Raw genomic sequence first — 27,124 nt, forward strand, 5'->3', positions numbered from 1 at the left:
TGAGAGCCTATTTTAAGCATCTCTTCCCAGACTGTGCATTCAGTGATGTCAACTTGGTAGCTGGAAATCAGTAACGGTGGTAGTGTTTATACCATGGAAATTGGCAAATGCTGCAAATCTCTCCTTTCCCCACTCTCCTCTCCAAAGCCGTTTTAAAGCATCTACCAGCACAACACTGAGTGAAAGGCACCCTACTCATCATGAACAAAATAGGGCAAAGGCCAAAAACTATTCACACCTCTTTGCTCACACTTCAAGTTCTCTCCCACCACTTGCTGTCAGAGTCCCCTAGATCTGGATCTTTCTACATAGAAGAGGAATATTCATTTCATTTACTGTTCACTGGATACCTACTATGTACCTTACAGTAAGCTCAGAGTAGGGATTCAAGGATACATGACCAAGAAACACAGTCCCCTACTGTCATGAGCACACAGTCCACTGGACATACAGGAATTCAGGACACCTTGTTGGTGAAAAACTAAGGAAAGAAAACTGAGATTTGATGGACAACTGTTCAAGGGATCAGACATATTTATTAGATTTATGGAAAAGACAGGTTGTCTTTGGAAACAGAAAAGAAAATCAGGGACCCTTAAAAAAGGTCTTGCCAAGGAGTCCGATCTGACTCTGAAATTTGATTCCATTTGCTGCTTTGATGTGATTCCAAATGTTTTTTGTGGCTAATAGCTCAGATACACTATTATCCTGAGGCCATCCCTAAAAGTCTAGCTGCCACATACCTACCTTTTTGAGTTTTTTTATTGTCACCTGTAGATCTCCTACTTCTGTTTCATACTGACGTTTGAGATCACTGAGGGCTTCCTCGGCTTTGCGTTTTTCCTAAAAGAAAAAAATTTTTTGTTGATTTAAAGAGGTTCTTCAAAACCCCATAGATAAGAAACATTTTGTGTCAAACTAAGAATGATCCCAAGTCTCTTACAAAGGTATGGCAAGAAGGGAGGACGGAAGTAAATCACATAACTATAGATGTATGGTACTTCTGGAATTGAAACCTATAAAAGTGAAAGAACTGCAAAATGCTACAAGCTATATATACATATCACCGGGACTGGTACCTCTAAGACTATTACCCAGATTGCGATAGAGGGTCGTACATAGCACATCAATTAGCTAGTTTAATTATCACTATAATTAAGTGAAGGATATGGCACAGCCAAGGGCTCCAGTTCTTACCTAAATCTTATCACCAGGACCCAGGAAGGCCTGGTTGGTTTACCCCTTTTCCAAGAGCTCATATCTTATCTGAATACCAATTACATCATCTGAAAATTTCTATGCACAGAGAAGACTGTCAATTAGACTGGATGTGTTATTCCAGCGAGACTGTCTAAAAGGGTGTGTGATGGACAGTAGGATGGGCTAGCACATAGGTGTCATCCCAATGCCAAAACTGCTCAGTTGGCAGTGGCATGCTGAAGTTTCAGAGACCACATCCAAGCAGTGACTGACTGGCCTTGTATGCCATTGCTATAGAGTACAGAAAATGATGCTGCAGAGGCCATATATTTTCCACCAGTGTACCAGAGCCAAGGAAACCAAGGAATATGTTATAATTAACAAAACATGAAGTTATAAGGTCTTCATTAACAATAACAAATTTGGAAAGTACTTAGCTGGAAGAAGCAATGAGACTTGATGACAGAATAACACCTGTGCTTGGTAAATCTTGATGAATGAATGAGTGTACAGATTAAATAAATGGAGAGAAAAAGGACAGAAAAAAATGACTACTGTTTCTAGACTACAAAAATAAAGTGCTAACAGAAGAACAGGATATCAATCGCACTAAAGCTGGTTCATGGGCTCTGAACCATTCATTCTGTTGCATGTGACATCCAAGTAGTTATTAAAGTTGTTATTAAGAGATAAGACAACAAAGAGCCTAAAGGCGTATATGTGGTAAAATAAGATGAAGAATCTGAAGACACAAAATACACAGAACAGTATGTCAACTATAATTTTTTTAAAAATTTTAAAAAGTACACAGAGCAACAGAAAAAAGCAACAGGGCCACGGCCAGGATGCACCCAAAACACCTCAGGCACTGCACTGTGCACTCATATAGATCACTAGGCTTAGTCCCCATTAAAGCGAGTAAGTGGCATTATTCCATTCTAAAGATGGAACAATAAAGACTCAGAGTTAGGGCATTTTTCTAGTGCCACCAAAACTAAACAAGGGGAGATCCAGGAAGCAAACTAAGGTCCATCGGAGGTCAACACTCAGGCCCTTCTCATTCTATTTTGCTGCCTCTCAGGGGTAACAGGACAAAGAAATAGAAAAAAAAAATGGAATGTTTAAAAACCTAACACTAGCTACGCAAAGAAATATGTCTATTTTCTGTTTCTAGTAAATATTAATCACCTGAATATATTTTATAAGGAAAAAAAAAGACAATTATTTCTTTTACAGAAATCACTGAAAGCAGCACCCAACTTTTACTATGAGTTTCTATAACAATGAATGAAAGTATATTCCATGTATACCTTTATTTATAATTACATATGCCATATGAAACAACAAAGCTTGCAGCGATCATTTTAATTTCACTGTAATAATCTATATTTAAAATTGGCAGTGAACACAAGCAGTGAGACAGTGAGTGGTATGTGACACTCGAGACACCCCCGTCTACGGAAGGCTGGCTCTGCCTTCTCACTCAGGCCTCAACTCTCATGTCACCTCCACCAAGAGGCTCCTGACCTCCCAACCTGAAACAGCCATTTCTCCCAGTCACTGTCTATCACACATACTGTTTCTTTACTGCACTTGTTGCTATCTGAAATTACCTGCTTTATTTATTTGATTACTTGTTTATTCTCTCTCTCTCCTACCCGCCCCCGGAAACAACCAATAGCACCCTCATCGAGATCTCCTGTGAGAGCTTGGGCTTGCTGCACCCAAAGGATGTCCAGTACCCAGGCCATAAAAGTTGCTCTATAAAAATTCACTGAACGAATAAATACCACATGCTCACATCTTTCCGCGTCTTGTGTTCTGCAGCCTGAATCCTCTGATCCATTTCCTCTTCCAACTCACTCAACTGCATGGCTGCCTTGTCCTGGGCTCTGAAATTCAAGAGGATGCACATCTTCTCATCATACTCTTGCACATGTAACATGAAGAGAAATTTCAACCTAATCTATTTCAAGTCCTTTTTATTCCAAATGAAGAGAAACATGCCATTTAAAATAATATTCCCTGTTCCTTCCACATAATAAGATGAGATTAGCAATTTGACCAGTTGGGTATAAAAGGACATTAAAACTAGACGTTAAGTAAATGGAATAGATTGGATAAAATGACATTAAACTAGATGGTGGCAAAGAGCAGAAAAAGATATCGAGTGACTGAGAGTCTGTCAATAAATTCTGAAAATCCTTTTGCTGTTATGACTGAGCTACAACCCTAGGCAGACAGGAAGGAAGGAAGGAAGGAAAAAAAAAGAAAACCCCATGGCAAAGAGATGGTTAGGTATAATTCTGAAATTCCATCGATTGAAACGCACAATGTCATATGCTACAGTGAGAAGAGGAAAAAAAGGGATCTCAACAATTATTACTAATCAGTTCTTTAAACATACAGTTACTCTTTAGAAAATTTTATTAATGTAATCAATAAATTGCATTTCTATAGAAGCAGAGCGTCCTGATTTGCCAAAAAGTTAAAAATAGGAAATTTTCATTGAGAAGAGTTCTAGGATAGTTTTATTCAGCAATTGTCTAGTATGCAGACATCTGTCACTTTACAATGCTTGAGGCTTCAGATTAAGCCCTAAAAAAATTACTCTTGTTCCCTCTCAGGTATATGTTTAATTATCTACATTTTCACATGCACATGTCTTGCGTACTCAACTAGATTATCAGTGACATGAAAAGCAGCCACCATGAGATTTAGAAAGTCAGTTTACTTGAATCGATGACATGCTATTAATAAAAGGTAGAGAACAGGACTTAAGTAGAAGGCTTCCCGTCCTCCAGTTTGACGATTTCTGCTACACCATGCTACCTGCTTATAACTTATTGACTCCCTCACAATTTACTTATGCACTAGTTTAATTTCTAATAAAGTTCCAAACAAGTATTGAGCAGAGGGGATCCTATCTAAGGGGCCATTTACAAGTTCTAGGCAGAGACCAGCAGGTGAGTAGCATGCCTGGATCTGCTGGAGGAACACATGCAACAAGAAGCCTCTGGAAAGCAAATCAGGAATTGCGACAAAGTGTCCTCCTTCCCAACATATGCCAAAGGAGTGTGGTTCTTCCAGGAAGCAAAGAGGTTAATATCTGAATTGCAGCACATATAATTCTTCTTTTGTACTGGGTTGCTATTAAAACCAGTAAGATATCTTGTGTAAGCCAGCCAAACCTTACACAAACTGGCAGTGTGACAGTAAGGGCTTAACAGCTCCTAGGCTTTCAGTTCAGGCTGGATGAGGAGGGCTAAAGAGAGGGAAGATACATCACTAAGCACCCCCCACGGGGTAGATTCAGTGCGAGGGGCATCACCCATGAAGGCATCTATTAAGTTTCAATGCCCCGAGGAGGTGAATATTTACAACTTCATTTTGCAGATGCAGAAGCTGAGACACAAGGAGATTAAGTAACCTGCCCAAAGTCACAAATCTGTCAGTGACAAAGCCAGGCTTCAAATGGGGCCCTGCGTGCCTCTCTGGATGAAAAGTCTCCTATATGTTTCAAGTGGCTAGACAGGAGATAACAAATCTCTTTGAATGTTCTATATGGAATCATTGGCCTGGAAGAGTTAAATGATAGGATCATGGTGACCTGCTGATGGATTGCTGACTGACCCTGCGAAGTACTGCCTGACTCAACTTTCCTCATGCTGGCTTAGTTTAGAAAGCTCCAGACTCCTGAGGATCAGAAAGTCCTCCCATCATAACGTGATAATGCAGTTCAGTCCATGTGCTCCCGGGGTCGGAGAGCCAGGTAAAGAACCCCATGTGCCACTTAGGAAGGACTTCAATACCTTTTCACTGCAATGGCCAGGTTTTCCATTTCCGTGCTTTGAAGTTTGATCTCACGGATGAAGTTCTTTATAACATGTTCATATGGCTGAATCAGTCTTGGCTCCACAAGGTTGATGTTTTGATATAAGGTACTAACTTGCTCTTTCCTGAAAAAAAAAGAAATTAACTAATTAAACCAAGTGAAAAATAAAAAGGCAAATTTTCAGAATACTTTTAGGAAACAGACACATAAAAACCAAGAAAAAAAAAGCAGCAATAACAGAATGACCTTCATGAAGAGGAAGAGGTGTTGTTGCATTCTTCTCCACATTTTCTACAACAGAATAGCAATTTTGTCCAGCTTTATTGAGGTAAGACTGACAAATTAAAATTATATACATTTCGGTTGTACAATGTGAATTTTTTAAAGTGTACAATGTGATGAAGATGTAGGACTGTAAGGGCAACTGAAATGAAAATGAAGAGATTAATAGGGAAGGATTTTTTTTTAATTGTCACTACTGGGTTTTTTCTTTAAAAGCAAGGTAAATAGATTTATAGGAAAAAAGGTAACATTAAACCAATTGCTAAATTCTATGTCCCACCAATCCCTAATAAGAGTATAATTCAGACTTTATGATCATAATAGTAAGTATACATATTATTTTATAGTTAAAAATTACTTCTTATAATTCATATTTATATATGTATGTATATGCGACAATCCTCATACTCATTACTCAATGACTTTTATTAAAAGACAAATATTTCACAGTCATTTCAAAAGAAACCTTGATACAACTAGACAGTTGGCTAGCAGTGCCCTTGACTCGGGTTAGGAGCTGATGCGATGCAGTAAATAGATCTGGTTTGAACTGTGAATAACATGCCTGTACAACTCAACTCCCATCAATGTGTACTATCACGGTGTAGGATGTAACAACTGGATGAGCCTCCTACCACATTCAAAGCTTCTTTTGACCGACAGGCATATTGTCCTCCTTGGACAGATTGCTCTGTCAGGGCCCACGCGATCCGGCCTTCCTTTTTCTACCCTAGTGGGGACCTATGCTCACTAATGGTTTACACAAGCCGTGACTGTGTTGGGACAGTAGCCGCACTTTTTTAAAACAAGAAACATTTACGTCAATTGAAAGAAGAAATGCCAGGAACTTAGATAAGAGGTACTTATTTAATGATAAGTTACCTATAATATCAGCATTATAGAATTCCACCAACTCTCATCAAGTCTAGAACTGTTTAGGGTAGCCAACAATCACAGGAATACTAACAGCTTTGACACACTGCATTATTTAAAAACCATCTCCAGTGCTTGGATAATTCTTATATTCAGTGATCTACTTCTATGATTTCATAGTTATTCCCCTAACAATGAAAAAGTCTTTCTGATTTCTGCCCCTGACATAGAGAGATTGCTCTTCTCCAGATGCTTATCTAGATCTGGTAAAACTTTTGGTCAGGCCATTACAGGAACCAGAACATCTGAGAGCATTTCACAACCATCTATGGTGCCTAATGACCCCACAGTGACAGCCAAAGAAGACTACTCAGAAATCCTTAGCACAAAATCCATATCCATCCACTTGATCACAAGCCCTGGGCTTCTGCCCTGTTACTCTGCTGAAGGCAGCCTATTCCAATGCTATGAGAGCACAAGAAAGACTACACTAATCTAAGGCCTCAATAATTAAAAGGCCATGCAGAAAACCATCTCCCAATTTGGACAGATGTCCTAGCTAGATATAATAAGATGTATAATTATAATTAAAAGTTCTATGTAATGAATTATCACTATGTACCAGGTATTATGGTAAGCAATTTCTTTGCATAATATCTTTGAATACTCATAATGGCCCTATAAAGTACTTTTACAAACCCATTTTGCAGATCAGGCAGAGCCAAGTGCCTGTTACAGGCTGAATCATATCCCCTCAAAATTCATATGTTGAAGTCCTAACCCCAGTACTTCGGAATGTGTCTGTATTTGGAAAGGTTGTTAGGAATGGCCCTAACCGAATATGACAAGTGTCTTTATAAGAAGAAATTTAGACACAGACATACACAGAGGAAAAAAGCATGTGAAGACACAGGAAGATGGCCACCTGCAAGCCAAAAAGAGAGGCTTCAGAAGAAACCAACCCAATCAACGCCTTGACCTCAGTCTGTGAGCCTCTAGAATTGTGAGAAAATAAATTTCTGTTGTTTAAGCTAGTCATCCCCAAACCCCAAGCTGCGGACTGGTACTGCTCCATAGTGGCCTATTAGGAACCAGATCACACAGCAGAGGTGAGTGGCAAGCAAGCGAGTGAGATTTCATCTGCATTTGTAGCTGCTCCCCAGCGCTACCATCACTACCTCAGCTCCATCTCAGATCATCAGGCATTAGATTCTCATAAGAACACCAGTCCCTGGCGCCAAAAAAGTTGGGGACCGCTGGAAGCCACTCAGTCTGGTATTTGTTACCAGAAATAACTGGGCAACCATAGCAAACAATGAAAGTGCCCAAGATCACACAGTGACTGGTGGCAGAGTTGGGATCCAAACTCAGTTTGATGCTGGAGAACACATGATCAACCATTACATTACATTGCTTCCCAATTGTGTTATATATCTGAACCTTGGCAGAAGAAATGGGATTCAAAATCAATCCATATAACTATGGAGAACTGCAAAATGTGAGGTATATATTAACACGGAAACAGTTAAGTATGGCCCCAAGGCGTGTCTGCGTAGCTATAAACTTTCCCAGGTTTGCTCTCATAAACTGTTGAATCTGTGCAGAGGCCAACTGTGATTCAAAAGAGCTGCTCAAGTGGAATATTATTAATAAAGCTACAGGAGTAAGTCACTTTATTTGACAATATAAGACACAGAAAGCTGCCATCATTTCTCCCATCAGAGCTGAGTACAAATACTAGTTGCAATAGTGAGCCATATTTATTAAAAAACAGTAAAAAAAAAATCTCTGCTCTTAGACTGTCTCGTGTAACTTCAATCACTACAGGATCATTAATTTCTTTGCCTTTTTGCCTTTTACTGACCACCAGCAGAATACAAAGCATAAAAACTTTCTCGTTAACAGGAACCAGCTTGTCATGGATGATCATTAAGATACTGTCCTTGACAGTCTCTGTTTTGTGGCCAATTGTGCAGCAGTAAAATGTTAAGAAGTAGACGTCTCAGTAGAGTCCTTGACTTCCTGCAAATTTCTAAAATAAAGAAACATAATGATTATAAATTCTCTCGAGTCCTTCGCTGGTCCTGGCATTATACAGAATTTCAGAAATAGTTTACAATGAAGTATACAAATAAATTAATTATAGAACATGTCTACCACTAGCAGAAAATAAATACATGGTTAACTATTGTGCCAGAGACTACCTGGATAGTCATCCATTCTGCTTCTTATTACAGGGCACACAGGGAGAACCACTAGCAGGTAGCCTGGAGCCATGTGACCAGTTCTGGCCAGTGGAATGGGAGCAGAAAGAGTATATTTGCCACTTTCATGCTTGGCCCTTAAAATCCTTTGTAAGATTCTCACTCAGCTCATATTCATTCTCATTCATTCATTTCCCCTCTCTCTCTCCCTCTTTCCTTCTCTCTCCCCACTCCTTTTCCTCATCTCTCTCTCCCCTCTCTTCCTCTGCCTCCCTTTCTCTCTTCCTAATCCTCATAGCTAAAGTGAAGAACTCCAATATGGCAAAGCCAAGGGATGGCATGTGCCTGGATGCCTGAATTACCACATTGAGGGAAACCAATCAGGAGCGCTGCTTGACATATGAGAAAAAAAGTTTGTACTTTATAAAGCCACCAGGACTTGGAAGTTCTATTATAGTTAGCTTGAGCTTAGAAAGTTGGCATTATGATTTCCTAATTTGTTTTTATCATCCTCTTCCAGAATAAGCTACTTCCTTGATAGCTTCATATGAACTAAGTAATAAAACTTCTCTGACCAGGTTAAGTCTTTCCCACCACCACCTACTCTCTTTCAAGGAAACAAAAGAATACTCTGAAACATTCATATACTGAAACAGACATTTATTAAGCACCTTACACACACAGTCTCGGCAGTGATTTTAGCATTGACGTCTATTATTTACTTAATCTTCATCATAACCCTATAAAGAAGTTATCACTAGCATCCTATTTACTATGGAGAAAACTGTGGCAGAGAGAGGTCTAAGTATCATCAGGTAGCAAGAAGCAGGCTTTCAACTCAGCCCATTCAGCTCCAGAGGCCAGCTCTCCAGGAAGGTACTACAGTGCTCTTCAGGCCAAAAGAAAGTGTTGAACAGGTTTTCAGGGGTTCCACGTGCATGGCTCCATTTAAGAAAATTTGACGTACCAAGATTTTTTAAATTACTTTGGAAAATGGTACATAGTATTGCTACAAAAACTATGAACAATACAAAGAGACTCCTTTAAAGAATGAAAGCACAAGTAAGATTAAAATGAGAAAAATCTTATAAAACTTTGGTTTACCTAAAGCTATTTGAGGAAAGCGCTATTGTAGACACTCTTGCCCCCACCCCTCTCCATCTGTCTGTGCTTCATTTGGTCTGTGTCTATGAAACTAGAGAACCACCTGGATTATGCCAACAGACTGCAACCTGAGACACTTGGTAATTTTCACATCTGATGGAAAAAAAAGAAAAAGAAGACATGCTACCATGACCGAGTGCCAAGATAATCTTTTGTTCTGCCCAAGAATGAAATAGTCACCAGTTTCCCTGTGTCTTAGCTCCTGACGTCGAAGGTTAAACAAGCAGAGATGGCACAACGCTGTACATATAGCTAGCTCTGTTTTATTCTGGGCCTGAGCCAATGTGGTACACGTTGAGTGCTGAGATGAGTACGTGGCAGTAACAAGGCTCGAATCAGTTTTAATTTAAGTTCAGTGCCTCATCTAAGGCAATTACAGTTGGATTCACAAATACCATGTAGACCTGTTTACAGGTGTACTTGGCAAATGCCAGGTAAAGATTAAGGTCAAGTCATATATGTTAGTCAGCCAAGATAAAGACAAACAAACAAAACAGTCTCTACTTCTGGCAGGGAGAGCCACTAATTTATGTCAAAAGAAGAGGAATCAAATGAAACACAATCAGAGAAAAATGTACCCTGAATTACCAACTTTAGGTGTTCAAAATCTGAGCCTATTCCTCTTCTCATTTGATAAATCACAAGATGATCTGTAAGAAAGTTTGTGGTAATGGCTAATTACTGATGAAAAATTCACAAGTTAAAATTTTAAAATGATCCCTGGGAAATAAGCATTTTAAATTGCAAATAGTCCCATTGAAGCTGAAAGGGATATTATATGAACTTAGGGGGGAAAAAAGGTATACTTAAGATATAAAGATTTTTAAAATCACATTTTCATAAGATCAACATTTTACTTAGAAAAGAGTGTGTGTGTGTATTTGTTAATATAGTAAGGCCAGTATTTAGAATGTATGGACACATCTGGTCTCAGCACACCTCTGATAAAGAGTCAAATGCATACAACACTGTTCCACACTAAGGAACATGGTGACCCAATAAGGTTGTTGGGAAAACTGTCCCTTAGATTTCAAATCCTACTGCTTTAAGCATTAAAATATTTATTTAAGCTATAAGTTATACAGATCTAAAACCCAAAACAGTTTTCTATGAACAAAAGCGAACAATCAAATGCCACCGTCTACACCACTCTACACTAGGGATCGCCATAAGAAAACTGACACTATGACCCTAACATCTGAGCACGGGAAGTTAAACATCCACGTCATCCAAGGGCACCATGTTAGATCCTGGAGCTAAAATGCTAAAAAAAAAAAGTGAGTTCCTTCTCTCATAAGGCTCACCATGACAATTATGTACAAGATGCTCTGACAGCACAGAACAGGTAAACATGGATGTGTAGATGTCAACTAGGCAGAAATCAGGAAGAGGTGAAGGATGACCTCCCAGGCACCAATAACCATAGGCTGAGGGGCTTGGGGCCAGGGGAGGAGTCAGTAGTTCCTGTAACTAGAAGAAGATGGTGAGGCTGGAGAGCTCAGAATGGGGGAGGGAGCAGCCGCAGCAGATGTGGACGCAGCAGGAAAGTTAGCAAGAGCCGGATGACTGCTCAGGGCCTAAAATCATAGTAAAGACATGAGAAGGGGTGGTTATGTTGAGAGGGTAGGAAGCCACCAGAAGGTTTAAAGAAAGAGATGACATGATCAAGTGTGCATCATAACTATTCCCATCTTCACAAAGTTTTGACCATACCAAAGAATTAAGCAAAGGCTTTTAAAAGAGACAAAGGTGAATCTAAGTCCACTGTAACCTAGCTCAGAAATGAAGGACTTCAGGAGTTTTCACTAGCTTCTATTTTCCTTTATTACAGAATATGTAAAATTATAGACAATTAAAAATCTGATAGTACACTCAAATCAGTGGAACAAAAAAGAGAGCCCAGAAATAGACCCACATAAATACAGTCAACTGATCTTTGACAAAGGAGCAAAAGCAATACAGCAGAGCAAAGACAATCTTTTCAACAAATGGTGCTGGAATAATTGGACATCCACTTGCAGAAGAAAGAATGTAGACAAAGACCACACAGACCTTATACCCTTCACAAAAATGAACTCAAAATGGATCACAGACCTAAATATAAAGTGCAAAACTAGAAAACTCCTAGAAGATAACATAGGAGGAAACCTAAATGACCTTGAGTACGGCAGTGACTTTTTAGATATAACACCAAAGGTGTGATCCATGAAAGATATAATTGATTAATTGGACTCATTTAAAATTAAAAACTGCTCTACAAAAGACAATGTCAAGAGAATGAAAAGACAAGCCACATACTGGGAAAAAATATTTTCAAAGACACATCTGATGAAGGACTTATCCAAAATGTACTTTTATTACATAGCACACATACTTCCAGAATAAACCCCAACTAACTGAAAAATAAACTCCAACAGCTGAATCCAGCCATGCTGCTAGAACATAGTAGCATTCATTCTCTTTGTGAAGTTCAAGTCTTTCTTTCCATACAGGATGTTCCCCTGCCCACTAATCGTCTTGAGCCAGCCACCTGTAACTGGAAGTGATTCTAGTCTGTGTTCCCACAATAGGTCTCGCTCTTCATTAACTCAGTTACAGAATGGTTCTCTGACTCTCCTTTCTAGAGAAAACAAACATTGTCTCTTGAACTAGGTCCCGCCATTCCCCAGACTGGGAAAGACAAGCTGGCCCAGCAGCCTGGGCTTTCTTTGGCTCTGTTTTGCAGCTGCTCCATCAAAGGATGATCTAGTCCAGGCATTCAACCACCGGTGCTTCATCCAAGGCCCTAATACAGCTCCTGCAGGTAAAAGTCCTTCCAGATTCACACCACCTTGAAAAATATTTTACTAAGTACTATTTGGGTAACGATTCCCTAAAGGTTTTAAAATGAAAACCCCCTGAAAGATGGGTATGTTAACTAGATTTATTCAAAGACTAGCAACATGTCAAATTGCAAATTACTTCCTATTTAAAATCACTGACATTTAGTTATTGGGAGTTTGCCAGTGGAGGGAGAAAGATAGAAACAAGAGGCAATGTGCTGAAGGTTTAGGGAAGGCACACTCAAAGCAGCTGAGGGATTCTTAAATCATGAATGACCAGTGCTCAGAATAAGCATAATGGTCTGGCCAAATTCAAACGCTTCCTCCTCGCATCCTGGCTTTGTGACCCAGGGCAAAATCCTTAACCTCTTGAGCTTCAGTTTCCGCAGTCATAACATGAATGTAGTAATGGAACCCGCCACATGATGCTGTGAGGATTAACTCCTACTGAAGCATATACGACTATACAAAGTGCATTGAGGGTGACCGATAGATGTCATCTATTGTTATGATCTGTGTCTCTTCTACCCGTATGAGTTAGAAAGAAGCAGGTGGTTATCTCCTGTCTGCTTCTGTGTCACATCCTGGGAAAGGGCTAGAAGGAAGCGAACCCCACAGACAGAGATGTTACCTTATGGGTACCAGTGTGGGGGAACCTGAAAATTGAGAAGTGGGTCATGCCTGAGGTCTGTCTGCGAAGTTTTACAGTCCGGGGGTTAGTAAACCTTTTCTGTAAAGCACCAGATAAGAAAATATTAATGATCTCTGTTGCAATTATTCAATTCTGCCATTATAGCATGAAAGCAGACACCAATAATACATAAATGAACGAGCTTGGCTGGGCTTCTATAAAACTATATTTACACAAACAGGCAGAGGGCCAAATGGGCCTTACTTTGATCCCTGTTATAGTCTAGTAAGATAGGCCCTGAGCATAGGAACGAATATGGGGCAATGCAGACCTAACCCTTCTACACCCAGGAAAATAGCCTTGTTTGCATCCTTCCCCTAAGGTCCATATCAAATTTTTTTTTTCTTATATGGATAGCACATTATCAATGTGCTATACGTGTGTACATGTACATGTGAGAATATGTACTTCTTAAGAGTACTTATCTTATAATGCATGTTCACTTTCTCAATACTTCTATCAATTTACTTTGAGTCAAGTTAATGTAGGCATAATCCACTAATGTTAGTGCAAATAGGTATACTACAGTTATTTTTCACTGAAAATTTCTATTTTTGGCAAGAAAATAGGATTTAGGGAGAAAATAAAGAGTGGCATATCAGTTTCTATACAAAATTTCCCTTTAGATGACATCTGTCACCTTCCCAGCTTTGCTGAGAAGAATCCCAGCTTATGCTTATTGTCCTTTATCCTGTCTGTTTTAGCATGCATATGGGATTTTCTTTTTCAATCGCAAATTACATTAACAGTAACTTATGAAACTGTGTACTAACAATACATTAAAGTTATTAACAGTTGCATTAAAATAAGCCAGGGTGAGTTGGTGGATCTGCACTTTTACCTCCAGCTTTTTTTCACACAGTAATGTGCAGACACCTGCGCATTGAAAAGACTACTCATTAATATGTGTCCAAATGGAAGACACTCAGTGATAAACCCATCTCTCCTTTCCTGATCCTTTGCAGACACAGTGTAACTAAGACTTTCCTTTCAAGAACAGGAAACAGAATAGTCACTGATAAAACAAATTAAGCTGGACAAGATTAAACAAGAGACAGGTAACTTCTTCAGATGGTGGGTGGAGAAAGATGACGTGGCTGCTCGCTGGCCACCTGGAGAACCAGGAGTTAAGCTGCTACCTGTAAGATCTGCAATGCTGCCAGGTAGCTGTTTGGCCAAATCAATGGGAAATCAAGAAAATATACATACAAAGTACATGTAATAGGTACAGAAAACAGAAATTGGACAGTCCTGCCACAGAGCAAGAGAGTAACTGAAATGCTCTTCATTTCATGATTTAACCATTTTTAGTATGGTTTAAAGTGTGTAACTAGTTATTTTATTGAATGGTAATGCTTTTACATTTTGCGATAAATTAAACCCTTTTAGCAGTAATGACCTCAAAAAACAAAGGTGCTTTTTTAATAAAAAGTTTGTACCAAATTTCTTTTCCTCAAGAAAGATTGTGATAAAAATATAACTTGCTCGAAATGTTTGTTAACAGCCAAGAAGAGCCTAAGGAGACATGACAACTAAATGCAATATGGTATCCTGGATGGCATGCTGGAACAACAACAAAAAAATGACTTTAGGGGAAAACTGAGGAAATGTGAATAAAGTATGGACTTCAGTTAATAACGTATCAACATTGGTTCGTTAATTCTAACAAATGTCCTATACCAATGTGAGATGTTAATACTGGGGGAAGTGGGTGCAGGTTACGTGGACTCTCTGCACAGAAAACACAAATCCCCTAAAGGAGTATCAGCATATATGTCTTTTAAGAAAACTATGTTCAGAGTCTACAATTTCACTCATGCAGCTGCAGAAGGTTCATTTATACATCACCTCTGAAACATGACTTTTCCCTTAGATCAAACAAATGACTCTGAAATTGATTATGTGCATTTTTAATTCCAAGTTTTCTTGTACAAACGCAAATAGTGAAGCAATAGCTGTTAATGCCGTCTCCATTAGCAGAAAAAGAACTTTGCAAAGGTATATAGGCTAATTTTACATCAATCTGATCAGATGCTTCAAAAAGAAAATCAGTTAGATGAATTCCAATAAGAGTTTTTTTCCCCCCATGCACTGCATGAAATCCAAGTAAAGCTTTTGGAAGTTCATTCTATCAAAAGTAAAACATCCAATCTTATTACTAATGCTATTGTAAATTGAGTGAAAAATAAGAGTAAAAAATTAAATGTTTACTAAATTAAGAAATATATGAAGTAGAAATGCACCTGGAATTAAGGGTGGTGCTTATAATTATATCCAAACAGGCTTTAATATTCTACCAATTGAAATAGAAGCTGTAGCTGTCAAAATTTCAAATATGTTTACATACATACAATAGCTAAGCATTTCTTGTGGTGGTTACTTTTTCTCTTTGCAGCTTATCATCATTCAGGTTTTGGAAACATTTGAATCTTTGAAGAACTACTTAGCCAATCATCCTGTTTTTTCTAACCTGTCCTCTAAGTTTTCATTACATTTTGTTCAAAATCTGTTGGAAAGCTTTTATCAAACTGGTTAACAATGGGAGCTATAAAAACTACCTTCCGCTTTTGAAGATGTTGGCAGTTCAAAATTAATTGAAAACTAAGCCTGAAAACAGGAAGGCACTGATGAACTAAACAGACTAAATGGTGAGAGCTTAAATGTTGTACAAATTTAATTCTAAAATTCTGCAATTATGATTTAGAATATCTCACTTTATGGGGAAAATCTTTTGATGGACCTCTTATTTTTACTGAATTAAATTTATATTCTGTACCAGAATAGAATTAAATCAAAAAAGCCTACAATTATGAAGCATCTAATTATAGGAAAACATCCAAGAGTCAAAATGGAAACAACTTATTTGGCAAGTCTTGTCTTATAAACGTTAAGAAACTTTTAAAAGTCTTTGTCAAAGAAAGTCCTTTGAAGGGAGGCAAAAACATAGAACTTGTGATGATAATGGGCTAAAATATTTACCTATGTAAATATTTACACATGTCAATACCAAAAATAAAAATAAAACTGAAAATAGCCTCCATTTTTCAGAATATGCTCTAAGCTTATCACAGGATTTGCTCTTAAAGAGCTCTTCAACACTTTATACAAAGACTTTTCTTAATTGAAAACATTATGACCTACAAATAGTCAACTGCTGATGTCAACAATTTCAAATGTAATAATCGTAAAATGTATCTCGAAAGAGGATTACAAGCAATTTCATGGGGGAAGAAAAGCATAAGACCATATTGAAAAAAGACATATTCTTCAGAAAATTATTAAAGGTAGATATAAGTAACTGATTAAAATAGTTAAATATTTTCTAAAACTATTCTGCTTTATGTAATTTAATGTTCATATAATTGATGTAAAAATTGCTTACGTATATATAAATTTGTATATTTTATTAATAATTTTATTTTTGAAAACTTTTAAAATAGAACTACAGCTGACTTTTGAACAACACAGATTTGAATTGCGTGGGTCCACTTATATGCATATTTTTTCCAAAAAATACCTGTACTGTTTTTGATCCATGATTGGGAGTCCACAGATATGAAGGACTGACTGTATGCATTGCTCCACGTCATTATATGAGGGACTTGATTATCTTCAGATTATGGTATCTAGGCTGGGGTAGGGGGAGTTATCCTGGAACAAAGACCCCGTAGATACTAAGGAACAACATAGGTTTTGGGGGGATTCAAAAGTCATATGTAGATTTTCAACTGAGGAGAAATCGGCACCCCAACCACATCATTGTTCAAGGGTCAACAGTATTTTATAAAATTACATATATAATAAAAGCAATTTGTCAAACAACAAAATAATATTTCAAGACAATTAGATACTTTTAAGTATATTAGTTCCTCTCATTTATTTGCAAGGAAATTCTGGTTTGGAGAATCATTTCTATGGCCACTCTACTTTCCTACCTCATTTCCTTCACCCTTCTCATCTTCTAGGCACACTAAGGAGCTCATAGTCCTCATTTTAAATAGTACTTAACAAACACATAAAATTTCAACAAGGGAGACAATGTTTGTATCAAACATGTTATCTTGGTGTATTTAACATCATCACATCTTGTAACTACTTTTTTCAACTTTTGAGACTGAAAAGCATTGAAAACCAGCTTTATCCCTCCTAGTCGAAATATATTTTAATATTAGTCTCCAATCAAATCAAAACCTTTTGTATTTCCTATCCAGAAATCAAATCCTCCACATTGGTCAAGGCTTGCCAAAGAGTCACCTCCTCTATGAAGCCTACCCTGATTGCTCCAAGCATAAGAAATTCCTCCCCTTCAGATCCCATGCCACACTTTATCTGAAGCTCTGCCTACTGAGTTTTCTGTTGCTGTCTACATCCCCAGGTACCCTATCCACCTCCATATCCCTTTAGCTCCCAGAAATCTGACCTGCAACAGATCCTGCATTAAGGAATGAACAAGGCTGGAGCCTGGGGAAGGAGGACTCAACAGGAGGTAAAGTGGGGAAGGAGGAGTTGTGTACTAGATCTAAGGCAGGCTCAGGACTCTGACTCAGAGAGTAAAGAAGATAGTAGTGAGGAGGGAGCAGATGAACCTTGCCAGGCACAGGATCAGGGAGGAAATGAACTATGGGAAATCTGATTGCCAAGGTAAAAAGTGCCAATCCCCTTCTGAACACAGTGAGAAAGGAGGAGATTCTAGAAAACACGCCAGACTGCATGTGGCAAGAGAGCACATTACACTTCCACCTACTTGCTGTCTTTTCTATTTTTCTCTTTTCTCCTTTCACATTGTTTCCAACAGAGAAGGTGCCCAATATTTACTATATAACCTACCCTTGGAATGCTGCAAAGAGCCAAATCTTTTCAACTGGAGAAACTGTCTCTTCCGCTGGGGCTATAACTAATAGTCTGTAACAGTAAAGAGCACATTTTCTCTCCTAAAATTAGTATACTCGGCAATATAAGTGCATTCTGCTCATTCACTCAGCGGGAAATGTAGTTCTTAAATTCATATTTAATATATGCTAAATATCTACTACTAATTATTGAATGACTGGCATCTAACACTAAATTATTATTGATATCATGGAAAGATAACTGTTTGGTGCCTAAGCTATAGTCCCATTTTCTTCAACAGTTAAATATCAACCTTATACCTGAGTATACATAATACTGGCAAGAAAATCTGTTGGAGATTGTACACGACCTGCTCTGACCTTCTTAAAATTCTCTTTGAAAGGTTATAAGAGTTGCTCTGAAAGATCATATAATAAAATAAGAACTTCTTTTCAATGACAACATCTTTGAACAATCTTAAATTAAAACTATTTGTATGCATGGTAGTATTTGTTTAGTTACTGTACAAAAAAGTATGTCCTAGAAAGAATTTTTAAATTTTAGTCCTAATTTTAAGAATCATTGATTTTTACCTACTTACTTTGCTACCTAACCATCAAACATAGAGATAGATCAATAATGCTTTTCTAGCCTCTCTGTTTTATGCAAAGAGATGGACCGAAAATACCAAACTAAAGCAAAATTAGTTATATTTTCTTAAAAGTTTCTTAACACATTCCCCATTTAAAATAAAATGCTCCTGACATCTTTAATTTCACATTTCTATAGTTAAGACCCTTTGAGAGGCTCTTGGTCTCATTCAATGTGCCTGGGGCATTTTTTCCACAAGGTAGAAGTTTCCCCAGATACACTCCACTGCTCATCACCAGTCTACTTCATTGCTTTCCCAGCAAGCTGCAGGAAATTTAATTACTTTTTCATTTGATTTTCTGAAGGACCGAAGGGTGATTTTCTGGAATGTGATTTAAAAAAGAAAGTAGCCAAAAAGCCTATATTAAAATCTGACTTTTTCACATTATACCAGGATCAGATGTCCTGAAAACTAGCTCACTTTTGAGCTCGCAGAGCCCCAACCCACTAAAAGAGCAAATAACCATCAGATTTGCAAATTCTTTCTCCTGAAGGAATCTGACTTCCAAAAAAAAAAAATGGCATTATTTTTACAAAGATAATTTAGAACTACAATGTCTACTTTAGGGAATTTTCAATATGAGCAAAATGGGGAAAGGAGTTAAAATATGAATACAAATGGAAAAAGAATAAAACTGCAAAAAATAATAATTTCAAAATAATAGCAGCACTCCAGCCATCCGAAACTTGGGTATCTGGCACAACGAAGAATCCAAAAGAAGGCTGAGAATCAGGAAAGAATGAAAAACAGCTTCTGAGATACCCCTGCTTGATAAAGGCATAACCTGCATTCAAAGAGGGGTTTAAGACACAGTTCTAATATATCTGATCATTTACTTTCTGAATCTTCAGCAAAACGAAAGTACCCAAAAAGGAAGGAAGCACTGACCATAGTAAATTGTAACCTGGAAGTCTGACAGCAAGAACAGAAAATACACACAGGAACTCAAAAAGTCTAGCTGAACTACCATCTCCACAAATCCTGGAGATATTACTATACTACAGTCCAAGATGAGACTAGACTTCATAATGATGACCTTGAGTTAGCAAGGAAAGCTAAATTATTTTGCAAACAATGCACTGCATGTGTCTATATGCTCACCGAAAGACATGTGACAGACTGCTCACTGCGGCACTATATGTAATAGACACAAAGTAGAAATTATCCAAATGGCCATTAATGGTAAAGTAGATAAACTGTGGTATCGTCACACAGTGGAATGGAGATGACTACCATAATCTACAACAACCATAATTTTTTTACCCATTTCTAGAACAGCTCCCAGGTATGGCATATGCTCCTGGTCTGTGGCCCTTAAGTAGCAAAGCCTGAGAAAAAGATTTGAAAACAGTGTTTGCTGAGTTCCTTGGAACTGAATGATATCTTGTCCTGGGAATATGAGTGTGGAATGAGTGGCTTTCTCATGGCTGAGTTTTAGGATCTGTATCTAGTAAAACACTTCTGGGCTTCCCTATGCCTCTCAAATTTCATCCATGTTAGCAACTACCAACTCAGGAACAAAAACTAGTAGTTGGGGACAGCAGCATAAGAATCTGTTCCCACTCCAAGGAATTTCTTACTGTTTCTCATTCAAACTTCAGCCTTTGGACTTCTTAGCATAATGCCTTTCCCATAACATTTGCAAAAGAAGGAAAGGAAGAAAGGAAGTGAGCAAGGAAGCAGTTAGTTTGCCTGGGAAAGTGCAGCAATGTAAATGCTGACATAGCTTGCCAGATGGCTAATGCTGCTTAAATCCATGTTGTTGCTTCTGTGAGGTACTCAGTTTAGAATTACAGATATTTTGATGAAGAATGAGACTGAAGAGTGAGAATGGAAGAGTGGAGACAAGGGTGAATAATAAGCCCTCTTCTCCTGGGGAGCATCTTGCAGCCATAAACATATGTAGGGCAAGTCTTTTCTTGGCAGATAGAAAAATGTTAATAACTTTAAAGTTGCCCCAGAAATTTAGTGCATTGTTTTGAAGTGTTTAGGCATTTGGAAAGGGTACAGGAGGAATATAACATATGTATAGACATTTCTCCAGATTCAAGTAAGTGTTTGAAAGTTTTCTGGTACATATTTTATAAGCTAAAGGCATAAAAAAAAAAAATGCTCTCTGATCTTTTCAAAACTGATTCCCATAACATAGGGATTCTAAAAAACAAAACATTTGAAAAAGTTTCTTAGTGGCTGTGATGGTTAATTTTATGTGTCACCTTAGCTCGGCTACAATACTCAAATATTTGGTCATACATGTCTTGACATTGCTGTGAATGTATTTTGTACATGAGATTACCATTTAACTCAGTAGACTGAGTAAAACAGATTATCCTCATCCAATTATTTGAAGACCTTTAAATGAAGACTGACCTCCACCAAAGAAGAGGTAATCCTGCCAGCAAATTGCCATCCGGCTCACAGTGCTACATGGACTCTTCCCTGGATCTCCAGTCTGCCAGCCCACCCTGCATTTTGGCCTTGCCAGTATCTATATTCATGTAAGCCAATTCCTTATAGTAATTTAATCTCTTTTTTGATAGATAGGCAGACAGACAGGTACATAACAGTTAGGTAAGTATAGACACAGACATGGAGATATATGTAGATATAGATACATATTGTAATGGTTCTGCTTCCCTGGAGAACCCTAACTAATACAGTGACTTAAACCATTGCATTTTCACTGGGGCTGATGGCACATAAACAAATGTGCCAGCTTCACAGTGAACATTGCCTAAAAGAATTGAATAATATTATTCAATTTATTCAAATTAGTTGAATTCAGTAAGAACTGAATTCTTATTCAGTTATTAAATAAGAACTTTAATTCTAAATATCATTCAACAGAGTAGGTCCACTTTTTAAGGCCCCAAATGCTCAGCTATAATGCAATATTTTAATTTTCAACAGAGTTCATTAGGATTGAAACAACCTGTCTGATAGACCTGTAAACTTTTGTGGACTGACAGATTTCAATAGCCTGAAGACAGCTTATTCACTGTAATCTAATAGGAGAGAAGCGATGCACTATCCTTTCAGGCCAGCGTAAAACCTCTGAATCTATACACACAGAATCGATCTAACACTCATTTCTGGCTTTGTGCTTTGCCTTAGCCTCTCATGAATTTGTACTCAAGACAAGGACTGCTCTGCCAGAGTGCATATTCTCGATGCATCAATTCATTCATTCCCTAGGTCAAAAGGTGAATGATGCTAAAGTAGAAGCTGGCTTCCCCAGAATGGTAATGTTTTGCACCCCCCAGTAACAGCCACCAAATCTAAGTCCATTCCCATAGCTGAAGGCGCGGACACAGGGCTGGATACAATGCTTACTCACCCCAGGGTGTTCCTTGGCACAGACTGTCCACAGGCTTTGTCTTGGTTCACTCAAGTCTTTGTACACTTTGTCCTTCTCCCCATAACTCAGCAGCTACAATCCATATACCTCCTTCCATCAAGCTACCTTCACATTCAAAAAAAATAAACTGCAAAATTCTGTATTTTTGTGTTTTAAAACATCTACAGATATTCTGGACTACAGTATTTCTGTTTATTAAGAACTGAATGTGACTCTTTTTTACTGTGCTAGTATCTAATTAGTATTGTTACTGGGGGGTTTTTGCATATTCTGCTTACAAAGCTGTATAAAAATTAAATGGTCAGCCCCATCCTTACTTCTTTTTTTAAATATGGGCTGTGTGCATTTGAAGAATACTAGATTTTCTGGAATGCATACACTACGTTAGAGCAGAAATGCCTGCACTATAATTCATTCATTAACATTCCCAAGTTACCCATAACTGCCAGATTGAAGTACATGCTATGCCAACAGATTCCCATGGAGGAAAAGAAAAAGTACTTTGTATCACAAACACTAACACTAACTTGTAGCATGTCCATCAGAAAAGATGACATATGAAAGTCCTAAAACATGGATATTCTAAGCATATGTTGGTTGACTCTTCGGGAATTCTTTCACTTTAGCCCAGAGCAGACTGTAACTCTGTTCTATAGAAGCAAGAATTATGAGGTGACTTGTCACATCAAGGGATGAAATGGTGCAGTCACTATGTCTAAGTCGATGGGCTACAAGTCAGCAAATGCTGCCACAACCTCCCACGAGCCCTTCTGCCCTGGAACAGGCGACACAAGCAGCTGACAGCAAGTGATACTTTCACCACTGCATTCAGTTTTCAGAATGAATAACTCTTTTGCACTTTTTTGCTGTGTATCCAGACATTTAAAAAACATACTTGGTCAAAGATATCATTATAACAAAATCGCCGCTTCGGCATGCTATTTTATAGTTGTAAATTATCACAATGGGATGTCATAGCTGGACATTCCCATAAAATGTCTTAGAACAAAATAAAATAAATTGAAATTGAAGAGAGTGATTGTCCTTGATGTGTGAGTGGTGGGCAGGAGTTCTTAAATGTGTCATTATCTCCAGTGTTTCTGTTTGGTCATATAACAATGACAGGTACATTAAACTGTGAGTACATTTAACGGGCAAAGCTTGACAGAACCTGTATTTGGAAGCGGTCCAGAAAAAACAAGACAGAACTTTTGTAGTTATTCAAATTTCTTATCCCTGTAAAAAATGTCATATTTCCATATTTTCTTGTTAAAAAACATATATGAAATCTGTCTTCTTAACAAAATTTTAAGTGTACAGTACAGTATTGTTGAATATATGTACATTACTATAAAGCAGATCTCTAGAGTTTTTTCATCTTGAGTGAATAAAACTCTGTAACTCACTGAACAGCAACTCCCCATTTTCCCATCCCCCAGCCCCTGCAACAACAATTCTACTTTCTGCTTCTAAGAGTCTGACTACTTTAGATACCTCATATATACGGAATCATGCAGAATTTGTCCTTCTGTGTCTGGCTTATTTCACTTAGCATAATTCCTCCAGGTTCATCCAAGTTGTCACATATGGCAGGCATTCCTTTTTTTTTTTTTAAGCTGAACCACTGTAAGCATATACCACATTTTCTTTATCCATTCAGCTGTCAATGGACACTTAGATTGTTTCCCACTCTTGGCTATTGTGAATAATGCTGCAGTGATCGTAAGACTGCGGATATCTTCTATTTCGATTCTTTTGGATACATAACCAAAGGTGGGATTGCTGGATCATACGGTAGTCCTATTTTCGAATTTTTGAGAAACTTCCATATTATTTTCCATAGAGGCTGCACCATTTTACATTCCCAACAGTTGCACAAGGGTTACAATTTCTCTACATCCTTAATGGCACTTGTTACTTTCTGTTTCTTTGATAACAGCCATCCTAACAGGTGAGAGGTGGTATCTCATTGTGGTTTGATTTGCATTTCCCTGATCAGTGATGCTGAGCATCTTTTCATCCCCACATTTTTTTTTTTTTTGCATGTAGGACAAAGCATTCCACCAATGAAAGAAAACAGCATGGTAGTACTAGAAAATATGACCTCTTGTAACTAAATTTCCTTATTCTTTTTATCAGAAGCCATTCCATTCCAATTGATTTTTTTACATGTCTTAAAAATTGTGACATGCCTAAAAACTGTGACATGTCTTAAAAACTGTTCCAGCTTCAACTTAAAAGAATGAAAGACATCAGTGAAAAAGGTGTTCTGGACATCCCAACGCATTCAGAGCTCAGCTCTTATCTCCAAGTACTCACCTGCCAGGGAAGCATAACCTGGAGATAGAAAATATTCTACAGTGACATCTGTTGAATCTGAACAAGGTAACTCAGAAAAGTATAACAACATCCAAAAACAAAAAAAAAGAGAGCAAAGACAGACTATCTGTGTGTCAAAATACAATCCCACAAACTTGGAAGGGAGAGAAGGATCATATCTAAAGTTCTGAGTTAGGTGCCATGAGGCCACACTTTAGTATCAACACAGATCTTCAAAGCAAGATCATGCCTGACACTTGAATATACTGTTCACATGTAGGAAACAGAGATTACAAACTGGACACTATCTTTTTCAATGTAGTGCTTTGACTTCCACAGTGATACCAACTTATAGGGAAAACATCTGGAGTTTTCCCTATAAGTTGGTATCACTGGCAACACTGGGCCTACATCTGTCACGGCAGCAACTGTCTGGCAGCAGATGAAGCAGAGGCTCCTGCTGGCCACAGAGGCCTATGAGTTTGAGCCTCACTCCAGCACATCGGTTGCCCACAGGACTGTAAGAGAACTGAACGCAGAGATCATTTAACATGGATCTAGAGTCTTTCTCGCTGGAGCAATGACACCACCACAGATTAATAGAGATAACTTCTCTATTGAAGACAGGAGGAAACTCCCTGAATTAGCTGGTCTGTTTGATTTCTGACCACCAGTGACAGCTAGACCTAGACTATGCATCTTGTGATTCTTTCCACTCTATATCCTCACTGGTGCCATCACCTCTGGACAGAGAGAAACTGGCTAAGAAACTTTGGTTTTTGATAGGACACTATTTGAAAGCCAGTAACTAGTACAGTCCTGGGTACATGTGGATACAGAAAAAACGATTTAAGAAGAAAGGGAGGGAGGGAGGGAGAGAGGGAGAGAGGGAGGGAGGGAGGAAAAAGGCAAGAAAGAAGAGTTTCTTCTGTCAAAAAAAGACAAGACTGGGAGCAATTTAAGATGAATTTCTTCCAAAGCATTACGCCCTCAATTTAAATGATGGACAAGACAATAAGCAATGAGAAATAGAGAAACTAATGTTTTAAATCCTACATAGTTCTTGAAGGTTTCAATTCTTTTTAGAACAAAATTTCTTACACTTGATTAACATACAAACTTTATTAAAGAAAATCTTTTATGGATTCCAGAGTTCATGTAAATATTGTTTATATATCATGTCACTTAACTACGAACAAACATAAACCAGATATAAACTCCTTATACTTATGTCTCCAAAATGTTTATAAGACCAACACACATTTACAAAATCAATGAAATCAGAATTAGCAACATTCATCTAATCTGACAGCAGATACACTTCTAACTGAAACTAAATCCCCACAGCCAATGTCAATGTGGTACCAGCAGCTTGCACATGGCTCTTTTGAATGCACTTACATGATCAAAACCCCATTCTCCCAATACTTTCTACTGAGACCTCACACAACCCAAGAGTCTATGTGTGTTGTCAGTCACTTTCAATTTTCATGAACACATCATTCATACACTAAGCCTCACCACTCTGTCTTTTTCATTGGCCCATGACAGCGAATGTGGTGCTGTGGGATGCTTCATGAATTGAAACTGTGTAGCCAAATATGTAATGGAGAAGTCATCAAGGTGATTCCAAATGTGCTTGAATTAATATGTTTTATCTTCCATCAAAACGTAAACAAAATGTTTTAGTCATCTAACACTTCCAAGCATACATGTGAAGACCCTAAAAGGTCTGTGCAGCCACTGATCTGAGAAACTTTTTTGAGGTGAAATGTCCACAGTCCCAGGCATGTGCCAGGAAGTATTTCTGGTATCAGAAACTTCCGGGTACTTGAGAAGGTGAGACAAGCTCCTTCAAGGCCAGGGTGAGGTGTCCGAAGTCTCGCTAGTGCCAAGGACACTGGCAGGAACAAAAATATTGAGTGACTTAGAGAAAAAAAATAAAACATCTTTGAGCTACTGCATCTGTATATCTTGTTTTTGTACAATGTACAAAGGCCTCAAGGGTTAAAATTCACTTTTCTCTTTTTATAATTACCCTAACAAAAGCAATTATAAGAAGATCCCAAATATTTACAAATTGAAGCAATGAAATTGTTTTGTTTTGCGGGGGAAGGGGGTAATTCCAAGGAAACCATATGTGTCATGCATAATTCCACCACTGCAACTTCCCTCCGGGAAAGTGTTTATTTTGCGTTTTACAACCTGATATGAAGCTAAAATTGTCAGATAAAAACAGCCTGAATATCCATAACAAATAATTTCTTCCCATTTCTTCCTTCCAACTACATAATGCAGTCAAATCCTACCTAAGCTTTAGCAAGATACACATGAAGAATGTATATTGTATATGCCATTTCAGGAGTAAAAAACAACAGACATTTGAATCACCGTGGCATCTAATCTAATAGTTCTGGTTTCAGTTGTCAGCTTCCATTCCTATATTCAAGGCAGATTAGCACAGTGCAGTGACTTCTACTTTACAAATGAAATAAAACTATGTAACTCGGGAAGAAATCAAGAAACAGGTAAAGATTTTTACATGCTCCAAGTGATAGGAGTAGTGTGACTATGAATTTGAATAGTGATTTAGGAGAGAAGTAAATCAACATTTCGGGTTAAAGGACAAGCTAGATAAGAGTCTATGGTTCTTGGAGAGCAATCTTCCAATGACATCCATTTTAAGACTTTTTCTTTTTGCCCACACCATCAAGACAGGATAAACAATCTCTCAATGAAACCTGAGAGCAAAGCTCTGGACAATCAGCGAGATCTGAGGGTCACAGCAGACCACTATCTATATGGTCAAAACTGACAGTCCTCTAAGGATACCTTTCTGGGGTCTGAAGACCAAAAAGAAATTACAACCTTGAGATGAAATTCAAATTATCATA

At 38.0% G+C, this 27,124-nt stretch overlaps 1 protein-coding gene across 2 annotated transcripts in view; it reads right to left on the minus strand.

The window, feature by feature from the left end:
• Nucleotides 1–27,124, minus strand: part of RASEF (RAS and EF-hand domain containing) — a 63,416-nt gene that overhangs the window by 29,340 nt on the left and 6,952 nt on the right. For both annotated transcript variants that reach the window (XM_011372041.2, XM_011372040.2), the window contains exons 2-4: nt 5,013–5,159; nt 3,002–3,092; nt 748–843 (exon numbers count right to left, since the gene is read on the minus strand). In XM_011372041.2, coding sequence (XP_011370343.2) covers nt 748–843; nt 3,002–3,092; nt 5,013–5,159 — 334 coding nt within the window. The remainder of the gene's footprint in view (nt 1–747; nt 844–3,001; nt 3,093–5,012; nt 5,160–27,124) is intronic.

The sequence above is a fragment of the Pteropus vampyrus genome, unplaced genomic scaffold, assembly GCF_000151845.1.
Source record: "Pteropus vampyrus isolate Shadow unplaced genomic scaffold, Pvam_2.0 Scaffold199, whole genome shotgun sequence".
Taxonomy (NCBI): domain Eukaryota; kingdom Metazoa; phylum Chordata; class Mammalia; order Chiroptera; family Pteropodidae; genus Pteropus; species Pteropus vampyrus.